The sequence below is a fragment of the Nycticebus coucang genome, chromosome 2, assembly GCF_027406575.1.
Source record: "Nycticebus coucang isolate mNycCou1 chromosome 2, mNycCou1.pri, whole genome shotgun sequence".
NCBI lineage: Eukaryota > Metazoa > Chordata > Mammalia > Primates > Lorisidae > Nycticebus > Nycticebus coucang.
Window position 1 is genome coordinate 179,722,843 of NC_069781.1, and position 17,137 is coordinate 179,739,979.

The window sequence follows — 17,137 nt, forward strand, 5'->3', positions numbered from 1 at the left end:
AATGTTTTTAATTGGCTTGTCAAAGATCAAATGACGGTAACTAGCTGGATTCATCTCTTGGCTCTCTATTCTGTTCCATACATCTACTTCTTTGTTTTTGTGCTAGTACCATGCTGTTTTGATCACTATCGATTTATAGTACAGTCTCAGGTCTGGTAGCGTGATTTCTCCTGCTTTGTTTTTATTTCTGAGTAATGCCTTGGCTATTCGAGGTTTTTTCTGATTCCATATAAAACAAAGTATTATTTTTTCAAGATCTTTAAAATATGACAATGGAGCTTTCATAGGAATTGCATTAAAATTATATATTGCTTTGGGTAATATAGACATTTTAACAATGTTGATTCTTCCCAGCCATGAGCATGGTATATTTTTCCATTTGTTAACATCTTCAGCGATTTCTTTTCTTAAAGTTTCATAGTTCTCTTTGTAGAGATCTTTCATGTCCTTTGTTAGGTATACTCTCAAATATTTCATCTTTAGCACTACTCTGAAAGGAATAGAGTCCTTGACTTTTTTCGGCTTGGTTACTGTTGGTATATATAAAGGCTACAGATTTATGGGTGTTGATTTTGTAGCCTGAGACATTGCTGTATTCCTTGATCAATTCTAAAAGTTTTGTAGTAGAATCCCTAGTGTTTTCCAGATACAATCATATCATCTGCAAAGAGCGAAAGTTTGATCTCTTCTGACCCTATGTGGATACCCTTGATCTCCTTTTCTTCCCTAATTGCAATGGCTAAAACTTCCATTACAATGTTAAAGAGCAATGGAGACAATGGGCAATCTTGCCTGGTTCCTGATCTAAGTGAAATGATTTCAATTTAACTCCATTCAGTACAATATTGGCTGTGGGTTTGCTGTAGATGGCCTCTATTAGTTTAAGAAATGTCCCTTCTATACCAATTTTCTTAAGTGTTCTGATCATGAAGGATGGTGGATATTATCAAAAGCTTTTTCTGCATCAATTGAGAGAATCATATGCTCTTTATTTTTTAGTTTGTTTATGTGCTGAATTACATTTATAGATTTACATATATTGAACCAGCCTTGAGACACTGGGATAAATCCCACTTGGCCATGGTGTATATTTTTTTGATGTGTTGTTGGATTCTATTTGTTAGGATCTTATTGAGTACTTTTGCATCAATATTCATTAGTGATATTGGTCTATAATTTTCTTTTCTTGTTGGGTCTTTCCCCGGTTTGAGGATCAAGGTGATGTTTGCTTCGTAGAATGGGTTGAGTAATATTCCTTCTTTTTCTATATTTTGGAAGAGGTTTAATAATATAGGTACTAGTTCTTCTTTAAAGGTTTGGTAGAATTCTGACGTAAAGCCATCTGGTCCTGGGCTTTTCTTTTTAGGGAAATTTTGTAGTTTATGCTACTTCAGAATTGATACAGGCCTGTTCAACATTCGCACTTTGTTCTGGCTAAGTCTTGGTAAGTGGCGTACTTCCAGGTATTGGTCGATTTCTTTCAGATTTTCATATTTCTGAGAGTAGAGTTTCTTGTAGTATTTGTTAAGGATTTTTTGAATTTCTGAGGGGTCTGTTGTTATTTCATTGTTACCATTTCTGATTGATGAAATTAGGGATTTTACTCTTTTTTTCCTGGTTAGGTTGGCCAAAGGTTTATCTATTTTATTGATCTTTCAAAAAACCAACTTTTGGATTTATCGATCTGTTGTATAATTCTTTTGTTTTCTATTTCATTTAATTCTGCTCTGATTTTGGTTATTTTGTTTTCTTCCGCTGGGTTTGGGGTTGGAATGTTTTTCCTTCTCCAGTTGCTTGAGATGTCCCATTAAGTTATTAACTTCCTCTCTTTCTGTTTTCTTGAGGAAGAATTGCAGTGCTATAAATTTCCCTCTTAGGACTGCCTTTGCAGTATCCCAGAGGTTCTGATAATTCATGTCTTCATTGTTGTTTTGTTCCAAAAGTTTGGTGATTTCCTTCTTAATCTCGTCTATAACCCATCTATCCTTCAGCGTAAGTTTGTTTAGCTTCCATGTTTTTGTATGGGTACACAGATTCCTGTTGTTATTGAGTTCAACTTTTATTCCATGATGGTCTGAGAAAATGCAAGGAATAATTTCTATTATTTTAAATTTGCTGAGGTTAGATTTGTGGCCTCAGATGTGGTCGATTTTGGAGTATGTTCCGTGGGCTGATGAGAAGAATGTGTATTCAGTTTTGTTGGGATGAAATGTTCTGTAGATGTCTGTTAAGTCCAGATGTTGAATGGTTAAGTTTAAATCTAAAATTTCTTTGCTTAGATTCTTTTTGTTGGCTCTATCCAGCACTGGTAAAGGGGTGTTAAAATCTCCAACTACTATGGAACAGGAGGAAATCAAGTTGCTCATGTCTGTTAGAGTTTCTCTTATAAATTGAGGTACATTCTGGTCAGGTGCATAAATATTAATAATTGACATCTCGTCATATTGAGTATTACCTTTAACAAATATGAAGTGTCCGTCCTTATCCTTCCTTATTTTGGTTGGTTTAAAACCTATTGTGTCTGCGAATAGGATTGCAATGCCTGTTTTTCTCTGCTTTCCATTTGCCTGGAGTATAGATGACCATCCCTTCACCTTGAATCTATATTTGTCTTTTAATGTAAGATGAGATTCTTGTATGCAGCAGATATCTGACTTGAGTTTTTGTATCCAGTCAGCCAACCTGTGCCTCTTTAGAGGATAATTTAAACCATTCACTTTAATTGAGAATATTGATAAGGCTTTCAAGAGTCTGGTGGACATTTTTAATCCTTTTGCAACTGTGAAAGTTGGAATTTGATCAAAATTTTCTGGGTGCGTTTACTTTTGTGGTGGAGGGTTACACTGGTCTTTATGGAGGATAGGTCTGAGAATATCCTGGAGAGCTGGTTTACTTATGGCAAATTACTTCAACATATGAATGTCATTAAATTATTTAATTTCTCCATCATAAAAATGAAACTCAGTTTAGCTGGGTACAGGATCCTGGGTTGAAAGTTATTTTGTTTTAGGAGATTAAAAGTCGATGACCATCCTCTTCTTGCTTGAAAGTTTTCAGCAGAGAGATCTGCAGTTATTCTAATATTCTTCCCCTTGTAGGTGATGATTTTCTTTCGCCTGGCTGCTTTCAGTATTTTCTCCTTCATATTAACTTTAGTGAAATTGATTATGATGTGTCTGGGGGATGTCTTATTTGGGTTGAGTTGTGCTGGATTCTGAAACTGTCTGCTATCTGAATTTCAGAATCTCTTGGCATGTCTGGAAAGTTCTCCTTTATAATCTCATGGAGAAGAGACTCTGCCTTGTGAAGCCACTTCGTTGCTTTTGAGGATCCCTATAAGATGAATATTGGTTTTCTTTGAATTATCTGAGAGCTCTCTGAGAGAGTGATCTGTTTTTGCCCTCCATTTCTCTTCCTCTTTGAGATTTTGGGAGCATTTGAAAGCTTTGTCTTCAATGTCAGAAATCCTTTCTTCTGCTTGCTCCATTCTATGGGATTCTACTGTGTTTCTCAGATCTTTGAGGGCTGCAACTTCTTGTCTCAACGTGTCAAAATCTTTGGTCATTTTCTCTTTGAATTCGTTGAATTCTTGAGACATCTTTTGGGTTACTGCTTGGAATTCTAATTCGATCTTATTTGCTATCCAAATTCTGAATTCGATTTCTGACATCTCACCTATTTATTTGTGCATGCAATCTTGTGCTGTGTCTGCCCCCATTGATCCTTGGGGGAGTTGATCTAATCTGATTATTCATATTGCCAGAGTTTTTCTGTTGATTTCGCCTCACGATTGTTTTTCACCATTGCCTCTGGCCGTCCTCAGAGGTGGGGAGGTGTCTCTCCAAGACAAGACCCCAGCGGGATCACTCTATTGTTTCTGGATCTTTGTAGGGAGTGACCCTGTGTAGTTCTTCTGGGGCTGCCTCATCCAGGGAGTTCTGGTTGTGGAAGCAGCTCCGGAGTGTGACACACCCGGATTCAGCAACGGGGCGTGGGGGGTGGGGGGTGCACACAGTTCTGGGAGTGCCTGGCGCCCAGTGACTTTGGCACAGAGGGCCTAAGGCTGCGCAGTCTGGCCAGGAGAAGGGCTCCGCGCAGAGGCAGGGAGGGCTCCAGAGGGCACATGGCTACCAGAGTCCCTGGACAGATGAGCTGATGGTGTGGAGGAAGGGAGAGTACAGGAGGGAGGATGCGGGGTTGCGTGGCTCCTGCAGTTCCTGGTAAGGGCGTGGGGAGGTCCGGCGGGTGTGGGTTGCAGGTCAGGTGTCACAGTGCAGCTCTTACCGAGGTCCTGGCAGGCGCCGATCGCCGTCGCAGCACAGCTCTTATGGAGGTCCAGTGAACATATCTTATTTTTAAGTAAAAAAAAAAAACAAAACAGAAACAAATACAATCACACCGCCTCATATGGCCCACGGACGGTAGTTTGAGGACCCCTGATAGAACATCCATCAGCGGTTACTCAGTATAGCAGTGATTGCCAGCCTTCTGTCTCCAGGAACCAGTTTCATGGAAGATAATTTTGCTAAGTGAGGGATGGCTCCTGGATGATTCAAGCACATTACAATTTTTGTGCACTTTATTTCTGTTCTTATTAAAGTATAATACATAATGAAATAATTATACAACTCATGATACTGAAGAATCAGTGGGAGGCTTGAGCTTGTTTTCTGCAACTAGATGGTCTCATCTGGGGTGTGATGGGAGACAGTGACACACAGTGAAGCATGTTGTGTATGTCCTCAGTATGGATCTGTGCTCTACCTCAGATCAGGCATGAGATTCTCATAAGGAGCACACAGCCTAGGTCCCTCAGGTGCACAATTTACAGTAGGGTTTGTGCTCCTATGACAGTCTAATGCTGCTGCTGCTTACCAGACAGGAGGCAGAGCTCAGGTGGTGATGCATGTCATGGGGAGCAGCTGCAAATACAGATGAAGCTTCCCTTGCTGGTCTGCTGTTCACCTCCTCCTGTGAAGCCCAGTTCCTAACAGGCCACAGACCAGTACCAGCCTATAGTCCTGAGGTTGGGAACTACAGCAGTATAAGATTGTCAAATAAATTGTTTTCATTGCCTATTTCATCTTGCTTATAGAGAAAGTAAAACAAAATTTTATTTACTAGAGTTAGAAACAATATAAATGCCCAACTTCACAATTATTGCCCCCACTGGGTCCATCACTACATGTCACCTGAGTGCTGGTAAGTTCCCCAGCTGATAGCTACCAAGGTTTGGATGATAGGATGGAAGGTATTAAACAATGATCCTACTTTAGTCAAATCTTTGCAGGCACCTGTGTGTTGGACCTGTGATTAGTAGACGGGTCACTGAGTTATGTTTTTAATGTGCTTTCTCTGTGTTTTTCAGACAGTCTTAAATGTCAGTATGTTTCTCTCACCAGGTAGTTGACAGTGACAGACCGGAAGGGTCCAAGTTCCGGCTCACAGGAAAGGGAGTGGATCAAGAGCCTAAAGGAATTTTCAGAATCAATGAGAACACGGGGAGCGTCTCTGTGACACGGTCCTTGGATAGAGAAATGATCGCTACTTATCAAGTAAGTACCCCTTACTTCCTCACCCTCCATGCAGAGACATGGATTTCAAAGATTGTTTTCTTCCCACTGAGCTCATTATTTCTGTGCCTCACCAAACTCAGGACTGTGTGGCTTTAGGGTGTTACTGTGTGAGCTGGAGTTGAACCCTGATAGGGTAACAGTGGGGGTCTCCATCTCATCAATGGAGCCTGCATTGGACTTTGGGTAGAGGAGACTAAGAAGGGAGACCCTGGAGGCATTTCAGAGGAGGTCAGAGCCTCCTCTGTGAAGCCCTCTGGGTCAACTTTGGCTTTCCAGAGATCAGCTGGATGATCTAGAGCTGTAAAAAGTGTAATCTGCAGACCTAGACGTTCTATTTTTAGAAATCTATTCTAAGGGAATGTGGAGGAATTCAGTTCAGTTTTGTTATAGTAAGACATAGTCCTTGAAATGAAGACAATTGTTAAATCTTCAGCAGTAGAGGAGTGTTTGAATTATAGCACATTTTGCAAGACAGTTCTCTATAGCCATTTAAAATTCTTTTTAAGAAGTTTTAGTTATATGTGAAAGATTCAATGGATGTGGTATTGAATAGAAGCAGAACATACAAACCATACGTTATCCTCATTATGGATTAAGTATTTGTACACATCGTGATGTGTGTATGTTTAAGAAAAATGACAGAAGAAAGGAAGAAACGGCATTAATGGCCATGGTTTGGAGCTACTGTCCTCTTTGTTTTTCTTACCTACTCCATTGAATTGCTGTGAGTTTCCAATGAGAAGATACTATTTAATATAAGGGTATTGGAGGCATACAGTGTTGGACAGACAAGGCAGTGTGGTGGAAGGATGCAGGTGGTGGGGTCCCAACCTCTGCTGGGTCCTACACTGAGCAACGTGTTCAAAGGTCTGGAGTCCGGGAGGATGTGGGTACCTTCCAGACTCCCCTCTTGGAAACCTTGCCAAAGACTCTTCTGAGCACCCACAGGGGTGTCACCTGTCAGTGAGGGGGGACCCGTGAGTCCTCTCAGCACGTACCCAAGGGGGAATTTGGTGGTTGTAGAAACTGACCATTGATACCCTCGGAGATTTCCAGTTCCAACCTTGACTGTAACCAGTGGTGACCAGCAGCTATAAGTGTCCAGCCACTGTAGGAAAAACTAGCAACAGACTGTGTGTAGGTGTCCTCTGCTCCTTCCCTGCCTATTAAGATGATCCATTATATTTCAAACAGAAAGAACAATAAATTTCACAATTTCATAGCATGGTGATTAAGAGCTCCAGGGTCAGAAAATTGTCATTCAAATCTCTCTCAACGTGGCTGCTTACTGAGCTGTGAAATCTTGAACAACTTTCTTATCCGCCCTGATTTCTTGATTCTTGTCCACAAAGTACAGCTAATACTAGCATGTCTAAGGATCACAGACAGTGAAATTACTAGTGCTTGCTAATTAGCTAGTAAAATCGAGGTTGGTCTGTAGCTTGGAGCATCTCATACTTTTTCTGAAAGTGAGGTCATAGAACATCATAGTCACTAACAGCACAGACTCTGTAGGCACCACATTGGCTGGATTCAGGCCATGGCTTTCCTATGCTGGCTATGGGAACTTGGCAGGTATCTGACTCAACTTCTCAGCCTGGAAAATGGGAATAATAATAATGACAATGATGATGACCTCATAGGATTTCATGAAGATTAAGTAAATTATACATGTCAAGAATTTAGAATGATAAGCAAGGCACAATCTTACACATGAGTGGGAGAGATCAATCATGTTCAAGCCAACAAAAGGCAAATGAAGATTCCAAGGACTCTGAGACGGGCTCAACCTGCTCATCTTGCACATGAATTTCTGTGAATAATCTTGAGTTTTTATAATAGTTTTATGATCTACTTAATAGCATATGGATGGTTTAATCAATTCATCCATTCATTCTACATATATTCTCTAGGGTGAGGACATCCTCCAAAGCAGTAGGGGAATCTCAGCTTTCCTTCCAAAGCTTTGTTTCCAAATAAGCTGATTTAAATTCCTTATTATTATATGTAGGTGACAAGAATTGTGCTTGTTGACCATATGGCTTGCTTTACCCTGGGTACAGGGCTACATATGCCCACTGGAATGGCTACTGCTACTTGGTGGGAAAGCAGTTTCTTACTCAAGCATGGAGTTGCTGTGACCAAACTGGAGTCACCCTTCACTTTCCTCCTGAGGGTCTGGCTTCTAAGGCCACTTCCCTCCCTGCCTCGTGCCCTTCAGTTCTGTAATTGCCCTGCTTTCTTCCAATCCGAAGGTCCCTAAGATCTGAAGGTCCTTCTCATTCTGTCCTTTGTTTCCTATTATTTTATTTTATTTTATTCTATTTTATTTTATTTGAGAGTCTCACTATGTCACCCTCAGTAGAGTGCAGGGGCGTCACAGCTCACAGCAACCTCAAACTACTGGGCTTAAGGATTCTCTTTCCTCAGCCTCCCACGTAACTGGGGCAACAGGCACCCGCCACAACACCCAGCTGGGATTTTTTGTTGAAGTTGTCATTGTTGTTTAGCAGGCCCAGGCCAGGTTTGAACCGTCCAGCCCCAGTGCATGTGGCCAGCACCCTAACTACTGAGCTATGGGCACCAGCCTGTTCTCCCATTTTTAGACTCAGCGAGAACTAGCTTACTCCCTTCCTGATATTCTCGGGCACGTGGATGTGACAATTCCAGTCCATTCCAAACACCTATTTAGAAATTCTTCACTGTCTCGGTAACACAGCAACATCCATTGTATTCACGGAAGTCGGTGTTGTTGGCAGCAAAACTGCTTCTTCAAAGAGCATGAATCCAGGCCTCAAAATCCCCACATTTTCATTTCCACTCTTGTAAGTTTAAAAAGCAGGATGTATTGCTGTCATAATTGCTCCAGTGTTGTTGTTTATGTTAAAGTTAAATGCTACTTGCGTGCAAGTACATGCTAATGTGTTAACATTTCCCAAATCCAACAAGAAAGCATTTTGATCTGAGTCTCAGGGATCTGTGTGATAAGAAATAATCAGGGACCCATTTGTCCTTGGGCCCCTGATACGAACCATCATTGGAGCTCCTGTTTATTAAACACTACGTATTAGATATTGTCCTAAACACTTCAGATGTTTTCTCTTATTTAATCCATTTCACACAAGAGACTTGGGAAGTAGGTTTAACACCATTTTACAGATAAGCAAATAACTGTTAAGCAACTTTTTCAAGGTCACACAGCCAGTACGTATTGGATTTGGGATCCATATTTGCTTTTCTATAGCTCCAAAGCCCTGCGTTTTCCATTCACTAAGAAACACTTCTTCCTAATTTACCCTGAGCTTGATTTTCCCATCTAATCTGCACAGTCCTCAACCCCCTTCCTGGGAACCCTGCTTACTGGGCCTGGGAAGGGAGTACGATTGGCCAGATGAAGTAGACTTCTTAGACACCCTCTCATGGCCTCCTCACCACTGCCCCCCGCCCCAGCCCCCCAAAGGGCTTCCTGTGCTTCTGACCCGAAGTGGCACCTGGGAAAATAATTTATCTCTTGAAATATTGGAAGCTGACATATTAATGCAAAGCCTCCTGAAATATGACTCATTATTATGCATTTTGCCAGCATTTGAGTGATTTGTGAACTCTTTATTGGAATAAAGTACTGTAAATGATTCATGAATGACCAAGTTTATGAAATTCTATAACAATATTAGCAGGAGGTAATGATTCCCTCACACTGTGAGTATGATCTGCTGGCTGCAAGTTTGTCAATACCGGATAACAGCAGTGGAATGGGGGGACACGTGGAGGGTGTAGGCTGGGGTGTGGAAGGGTCTTAGGCAGGACCATGGTAGAGGGTGGGTGTCATGAACAGGTGACCTTCACCCTGATCTGTGATCCAGTGAGGTGGGTGGGTGGGTGGGTGGGAGAAGAGAAACCCTTGGAAGGAGAGTGGGGGCTAACAGTTTCTGAGCACCTGTTGTGGGCCCAAGAACTCCCTGCATCCCTGACATGCACAAGCCTAGAAAAATGGCTTTTATCTTATCTTCACCAATGAGCTAGCCGAGAGCCAAAAGGAATCCCAAAGGGTATTGCTATCATCTGTGTCAGTGTCAACATGTCTTACACATTGACAATGCTAAATACTTAAATGAGGATCTCATTCAATCTGTGTAAAGATGAGCTTGATACTGTTATCAACAATAGGACAGGTTACTGGAGCCACCTGTGTTCTTGGCCACAGAACATGGACAGATCTCTGTGTCTCCTTCTGAATATTTCTTCATATTTTCTACTGTATAAATTGCTCTCCTTCAAGCCAATTTCTTGGTCAAGTTTTGACTTTGTGGTTAAGAGTGTTGCCATAAAATTGAAGCAAAACTGGCAGCCAGAAGATATCCTTGCTCATGTTTCCATTCACTAATGTGGCTCTGCCCCAATCCCAACCCATCTGTAGCTGCAAGACAATTTGACAGAAGATACATTAAAGTGAAAAATGGTGTTGTCATGTGGAAATAGGTGTGTCATAATGTTAGTGATCATGAGACAATTTGGAGATAAAGATTTACCCAGATGAGAGAGTTACTTAGGTGAATAACCTATTTATAATAATGACCATGTTATGCATAGGTAAGGCACATGTTACCTCAGTGTGATTCACCACCCATGATAAGATTTGTACCTGGAAGGCCCCCACTCTTAATGGCAGGGACAAGGCGCATGGGTCTTCCTCATCCTCTAGTCCAGCCACCCACATGGCCACATTTCTCGATCAGAATTTTTGGTATTAGTTAACAAAATCCCTTCCAGAGAATTTATAAATGGTTGGATTTATTGAAGAGGGCAGGTAAAGTTGCCAAGTAACCTCATTTGCATGGCCAGAGGAGGAGGTGCTACAGGGAATACCCAGCCACATACAATATTACTCTGGCACAAGGTTTCCCAACATCAGCACTATTGTCATTTGGGGTTGAGTGATTCTTTTGTATGGGGGGGGCTGACCTGTGCCCTTAGAATGTTTGGCATTAACCACAGCTTCTGCCCACTAATCAGCCAGCATCCAGCACTTTCCACCCAATCTTAATGATCACAAATCTCCAGATATTGCCAGTTGTCCAACATTTTTTCCACTTGTGCTGCTATAACAGAATATCTAAGCCTGGGTAAGTTACAAAGTATAGAAATTTGTCAGCTCACATTCCTAGAGGCTGGGAAGTCCAATGTCAAGGCACCGGTGGGTTCTGTGTCTGGTGAGGCCACCTGAGAGGGTGCCTAACAAGATGCACCCTCTAGAGGAGAGGAAAGCTGAATCCTCATGTGATAGAAGCTGGAAGGGCCAACAGCGAGTGCACTCTCAGAAACCTTTTCACTAAGGCATAAACCCACCTGTGAGGTGGGGCACTCAGGGGCTAATCACCTCTCAAAGGCCTGCTCCCCAGTGCCAATGCATTGACAATGAAATTCAACATGAGTTATGAAGGGGACATGCATTCAAAGCAAGCAAGAAGCCATCACTGCTGCAGCCTCTTCCCACCACTTTGCTCTGGTGCTCAGAACTTGATGTAGCAAGTGTGCTGTGGCTTCCCAGAAGAGCCAGGTGACTATGCCACGGGCCTCCTGGAACCTCTGATCTGTGAAGCACAGCAGCTGCCTGTGCCTCTTATATCCATCATGTCCCAAGCTGGTGTGTCTGCAGGAAGGGGCTGGATTATGTGCCCGGTTCTAGCTGCAAGACAGGTGGGCCAATATAGTTTTTAGTTTCCCAGGCTCTCCAGTACAGGACAGTCAGCTAGCCAGGGGGTCAGGGTGCCTGTTGTCACCTACGACATCAGCCATGTCACAAGTACAATTTTATTCCAAGTGAGAAAGGTGGCTATTCAAGAGCAGGTAATCTGTTCACACTAGGGAGAGTGTGGTTTCAAACCTATGATCTTAATTTCTCTCATCATTATGATCCCATCCCTCAGGAACACACATCTGGCCTAGGAAGGAGCCCAGAGTGGGAGGGAACAAAGAACTGGAGTGAAAAGCCTACACTTCAGGGTCAAAGACGCTGAGATTAGAGTCCGGACTCTGCCAGCAGATGAGCCATATGAAATTGCCATTTTTATAGGTGGAAAAAAAGGCGAATATCAGCAGTTTCGTGGTTTGTCCTAATACAGTGTCACTTTGGCAAGTTATTTCCTTTTTGGAAGGAAAGTAAGATTACAGTATCATCTCCTAATGGTGTTAGAAGTTAGTAAGTGAGATGTTGGTAAGTGGGTAGTGCTCAGACCGATCACTTGGTAAATGTTCCGGAATTGGAAACCATCCAGTCACGGCTCAGCCTTGTAAGTTAAGCTCCCTGCAGGCAAAATGGAGGTGAAAGCAGGTGAGAGGCATCCGCCTGGGAGTTAAATGGCTGGATGTCAGGCGTGCTCTATGAAAAGGCATTGTCTAACTGGACAGTTGTCAGAGTGTGACTCCCAGAGCAGCAGTGTCACCTGAGGACTTGTTAGAAAAGTGCTTAGGCCCCTTCCCAGACCTGGTGGGTCAGAAACTTGGGGGGTAGGTCTTACAAGATGATGTTCAACAAGCCCTCCAGGTGAATCGGAGGCTCGCTGGAGTTTGAGAACCTCAGGTCTGAACACCCACACTCCTGAGTACCACACCACTGCAGCTGACCTGATTTGTTAACTTGCCTGGACCAAGGTGACCTTTGCACCAGCCTAACTGCCATTCCGCGCGGGTAACATGTTGGTGCCTTATGTGTGCTGTGCCATTTGCAAGCCCTCTACCTCTGGCCCAAACTCTCCCAACCTGCCTTGTTTTGGTTTTATTAATGGATCCTGAGAAGCCAGCAAATCTGCTCCATCCGGCCTACACCCTGGATGACTCTTAAATGCCATGTTACTCCTTACAGTTTGCTTGAAACTAATCTTTTAGGTCAGAGATAAAGATGTCTTCAGAAGATTGGAGCTGGTACAAGCTGAGATAATTCCTAATAGGAGGAAATTGGCCTTGGGGTCAGCAGAACCAGCTTTCCTGCCTAATTACATCTGTGACCTTGAGCTTTGCTGCACAAGAATTGCCTAGGGGGCTTTGAAAACCCTGATGCTCAGGCCGGCTGTACCTCAGGCCAATTAAATCCAAGTATCCTGAAGTGTGACCAAGCACCTGTAAGTTTCTAAGGCACTCCAGGTGTCTCCACTATGAAGCCAAGTCTGAGAACCACTGAGTTAATATAACTCATCTCTCTCCAGTTTATTCATAACTAGGAGTTGGGATAACAATGCCAACGTGGAAGGTTTATGTGAATTTCAAGAGATAACATAACAATTTCTAGCACATGATAGTAGAAAGTCAAAGATCTTAGTTCCCCTCCAACACTGCTTAACTGTGAGCAAATATCTGAAGCTCTCTACTTGCTGATGTCCCTTAACACAACAAGCACTTAAAAATAGGGTTGCAGAGAAACTGAATTTTATAAACAAATGAATGGTGGTCTCCTGACTGCTTTAGAGATGAGGAATCGGGAGTTTGGTCGCAGCAGCTCACCTGGCTCTTTACAGCTCAGCTCCTCACATCCCCCAAGCACTTTACTCTGCAACTTGGCCTTATCTGCCAGGTGCAGCTGGTGAAACTGAGGCCTGAAGAGTTTGAGTGACGTTACCAGGCAGCTACATCCTCGGATTAGACTGCCAAGTCACTGCCGACTGATTAGTTATTTGGTCCACTAAGCAAAGCTGCTTCCTCACTCAGGGCTATGGAAACATATTTCTCTGAACTTCATTAGCACAAACTCCTCCGAAGAGGTTCAGCTTGAATCTCGGCAGGTGGGAGAACCCGGCATTCCTTAATTCTCGCTGCCCCATCCCCACACGGGGCCTTGCACTCGAGGCACCTGGCCCACACTCAGGACTCAGCACACAGTCCTGGAATGAATAAGTGATATGATGGGCGAATTTGCAACCAAGTCTGCTTCATCACAGCTGCGGCTTCACGTGGCTTGGTGGTGGTGGTCTTTTTTTTTTTTTTTTTCCCCAATGTTCTGAAATATTACAGTACATCAGAACTGGAAGACCCTTTAGACACATTGCATCAAACCCACTGAATTGACAAAGAAAAACAAGTTAAATAACTGGACATCTGCTCAGGCTCCCAGCACTCAACCTAGTTCCAATGTTTATTCCCTGATAACAAGCCTTGTGGTTGACCCCTCTGGGACCAGATCCTGAAAATGCAGATAGGAGGTCCAATCTGGCTCCCACCACCCACTACCCATGTGTTTGCTCTCCACAATATGCATAAAGATAATTTTTTTGTTTTAATTTAGTAAAAATGTGCAGAGGAGGAAGGAGTCTGTGAGGGGCACAGACCAGGAAGAGTGAGAAACGAAAGGGAAGATAGGGGCAAGCCATCCCCTACTCAGGCACCTCAAAGTGGGATTCCAGTCCTTGGGTTTGAGGGCAGAAAATGATTGAAAGTATGTTTTCTTGAGATACTCTGCAAGATTGAAGGTGAGATCCAGAAGCCAATTAAACTGATCACACAAGACTGGATAAGAATCTGGGTTTAAGCACTATGGCTGTGAGACCAGGGAATAAAGGGCTACACAGTTGGAAAGAACCCCTCACTGTCCCCCCACCACACATGCAGACGCCCATAGCAGTGTGGCCGTGGGAAATGCGGGTCCTTAGAGGTGTATCATCCTGGAGATGTTCCCTACAGGGGCTCCAGGAAGGAAGCAGCAGCCGTTGGCAGGTGGTGTGGAAGTGACATTGGTGGGGGCCCTGTGAAGCCAGCCTTGGGGCTCCCAGGAAATATGTGGGGAATAAGACCCCTGATGGAGGCTGAGCTCCCTTGAAGCAGGTCAGAAGCCCAGGTCCCTGTGATCAGGGCAGATGTGCAAATGTGACCCAGGCATCAATGGAAGAGAACTGAAACTCTGTAAAATAATTTGAAGATGTTTATTCTAAACTGAGCTTGTGGGGTGGGGCATGCCCATGAAGCCTTGAGTAAGTGGCCCTGCTCTGTTGGGGCACGGTTGGTTTCAGGCATTTCATGGAGACAGGAATAAACTGCAAACTCATAAATCAATATAGGGAAGGTATACATTGGTTGGGCCCACCAAGGCGGGACATCTCAAAGCAGGGAATTGTGGGTTATAGGGGGCTTTAAAAATTCTTTGATTTGTAACTGATTAAAGAAATAAAGCTTTGTCTAAAGGTCTGGAATGTTTCGACTTAAGGAAGCTGTTAATCAAAGACAAATCAGACGTGTACCCAGACTCCAGTGATCTGTTCAGTGAACTGATGACCTGCAGGTATGCCTTAAGCTGTGTCTGGCATGACCTTCCTTACCAAGGACATCTCTAAGAAGGGAGTGGGGCATGACAAGACATGTCTGACCTCCCTCTCATGGCCTGCTTTAGGGTATTTCTAGGGTCCTGTGGGCCATTCACTAGGCTGGGGCTTAAGATTTTGTTTTAGTTCACACACATCATCATCCATTGCTTGGAATTGGCCAGCCTCTCCCTAGTGGGAGCAAGTTACCTGCCCTTGAATAGCCACATATCTCACCTGAATATGCCTGTCTTCTAGGGCTGACTGATAGTAGACAGAATGGTCCGATTAGGAGCTGTTAGGAGCCAGGCTGCAGAGCTGCACCCCTCCACCCCTTGCCCCTGCCCCCACCCTGTGCTCTTCCCTATAAATAAATTATCTTCATGGAAAAATTATCTTCCATGAAACTTACAAACTGGCTTCACAGCAGGGGGTAAACAGCAGGCAATGTGGCAAAGGGGCTTCATCTGTATTTACAGCCACCAGCCATCCCCCATCCCTTGCATCACTGCTTGAGCTCTGCCTACTCCTCTTTCCCCCTCGGAAAAGTTGTCTTCCATAAAACCAGTCTCTCATGTCAAGCTGTTCTAGGGGACATCTGGAATTGGCTGTCACAATGGCATCTAGTAGGTTGGGGGATGCCATGGAGCACCCATGCCATGCACCCTGCCAGGACAGTCCCACCTATCAGTTTCTCAGCTCTGTGGGCACCCAGCCCAGGGGTTGGCAACTTAGAGGTCTGAAATAGCTCCTGGTCTGTCCACTCAGTATTCATCAGGCACAAATGGTCAGTCTGTGTTTGTCTCTTGGGCCCTGCAACAAGAGACAGCATGCTGGTTGTGCTTGCAGTCTTGCTGGGGCTGGACAGGTGACGATGGTCAGGGGAGAGGAGTGGGCCTCCAAAGGACAGGAGGTCAAAGCAGGTGCTCAAGAATGAGGAGCAAGCAGGTGGTGGGGAGGTGGACAGGGCAGGCAGTCGCTCTGAGGACAAGGGACAGAAGAAGAAAGAGCTTGTGGCACCTCAGGAGAAATGCAGCTCATGACTGCTGAGGGTGGACCACATGTGCTAAGGAATGAGCTTAGACGTAATGTCCCTGTGCTGGCAGGGACAGGTGGTAGAGGATTTGGGGCTGAAAAGTGCCATGATCAAATGTGGATGTTGTAGGCATGATCCAATTGCCATGTGGAGGACGAGTGGGGGCAGTGAGTACTGTCTCTGAAGTGAGGGTGACACACATCAGACAAAGGCCACCTTCTCCTAGGAAGACCTGGGTGGTGGATGGGCCAATGTAAACTCATAGTGAAGGTGTTAAGTATACCTTGGGATGAAGAATGTAGCAGGATGCGGTGGGCAGCCCTAGCCAGGCTGGGCTGGGCTGGGCTGAGCAGGGCAAGGCAGTGAACTTGGATTTTATTCTAAGAAAACCTCAGTCCCAGAGGAACAATTTTCAGCAAGGGAGTGACATCCAATTTGTATTTCAGGGAGATAAGATATATTTGAGCATGTCAACAATAACATTAAAATAGTCATGCAATAGAAATTAATTTAAAAATGTGTTCATTTGTTGAGAACCCACTACCTCCCAGGTACTGGGGAAAAGAGATAAAAGATAAAACCTTGCCTTCCTGGAGCTTCACATTTCCTTCTAGACATAAGAAACCAGAAAACCTTTCTTTATTCTAAACGCATTTTCTGCACTGCCTCGTCCTCCCCGTTTAGTCTGGCTCAATCTCCGGGCCAAGTAAATATTCTTTATTAAAATTTCAAATTTCAGTTCTTTTTCTCTTACAGGGGTTTGTCAGTGGGCTATGTCAAAATTATTTATTAAACACAGTTGGTCAGAGCCGTGAGCTGTTAATTCCTTTGATTGGTATCAGCTTTAAGATCTTTATAGTGGGGAAAGCTTATCTTTCCTCTCAGTGAAGTGCTGGGCACCAAAACATCATTTCCATACTGTTTTTCTTGCTTCTGAAAGTGCGGATGTTTGCTTGAAGTATCCTATTATGCAAAGTTTGAAGTCTACCTTCTCTGGTTCCATGTTGGGAAGACAGGTGCCTGCTGTGTCAGGCCTGCTTGTACTTTGTAACTCGTGGGTGTTTGTTCCCTGCAAATGGGGTCAAAACAGCCTTGTTCAGTGTGTCAGACTAAACACTCTGGAGCTGGGACGGTGAAAGCAGACTACGGGGTCACATCCTCATTAAATGAGGGATCAGTGCCTAAAACATTCATGAGACTGGGTTGGCGCTGCTGGACAGTAAGATGCCAGGAGGGGAAAA

General features: G+C 43.8%; 1 protein-coding gene across 5 annotated transcripts in view; it reads left to right on the top strand.

Moving 5' to 3' along the window:
- Positions 1-17,137, top strand: part of CDH13 (cadherin 13) — a 1,454,811-nt gene that overhangs the window by 970,492 nt on the left and 467,182 nt on the right. For all 5 annotated transcript variants that reach the window (XM_053609618.1, XM_053609625.1, XM_053609630.1 and 2 more), the window contains one exon: positions 5,403-5,555. In XM_053609618.1, coding sequence (XP_053465593.1) covers positions 5,403-5,555 — 153 coding nt within the window. The remainder of the gene's footprint in view (positions 1-5,402; positions 5,556-17,137) is intronic.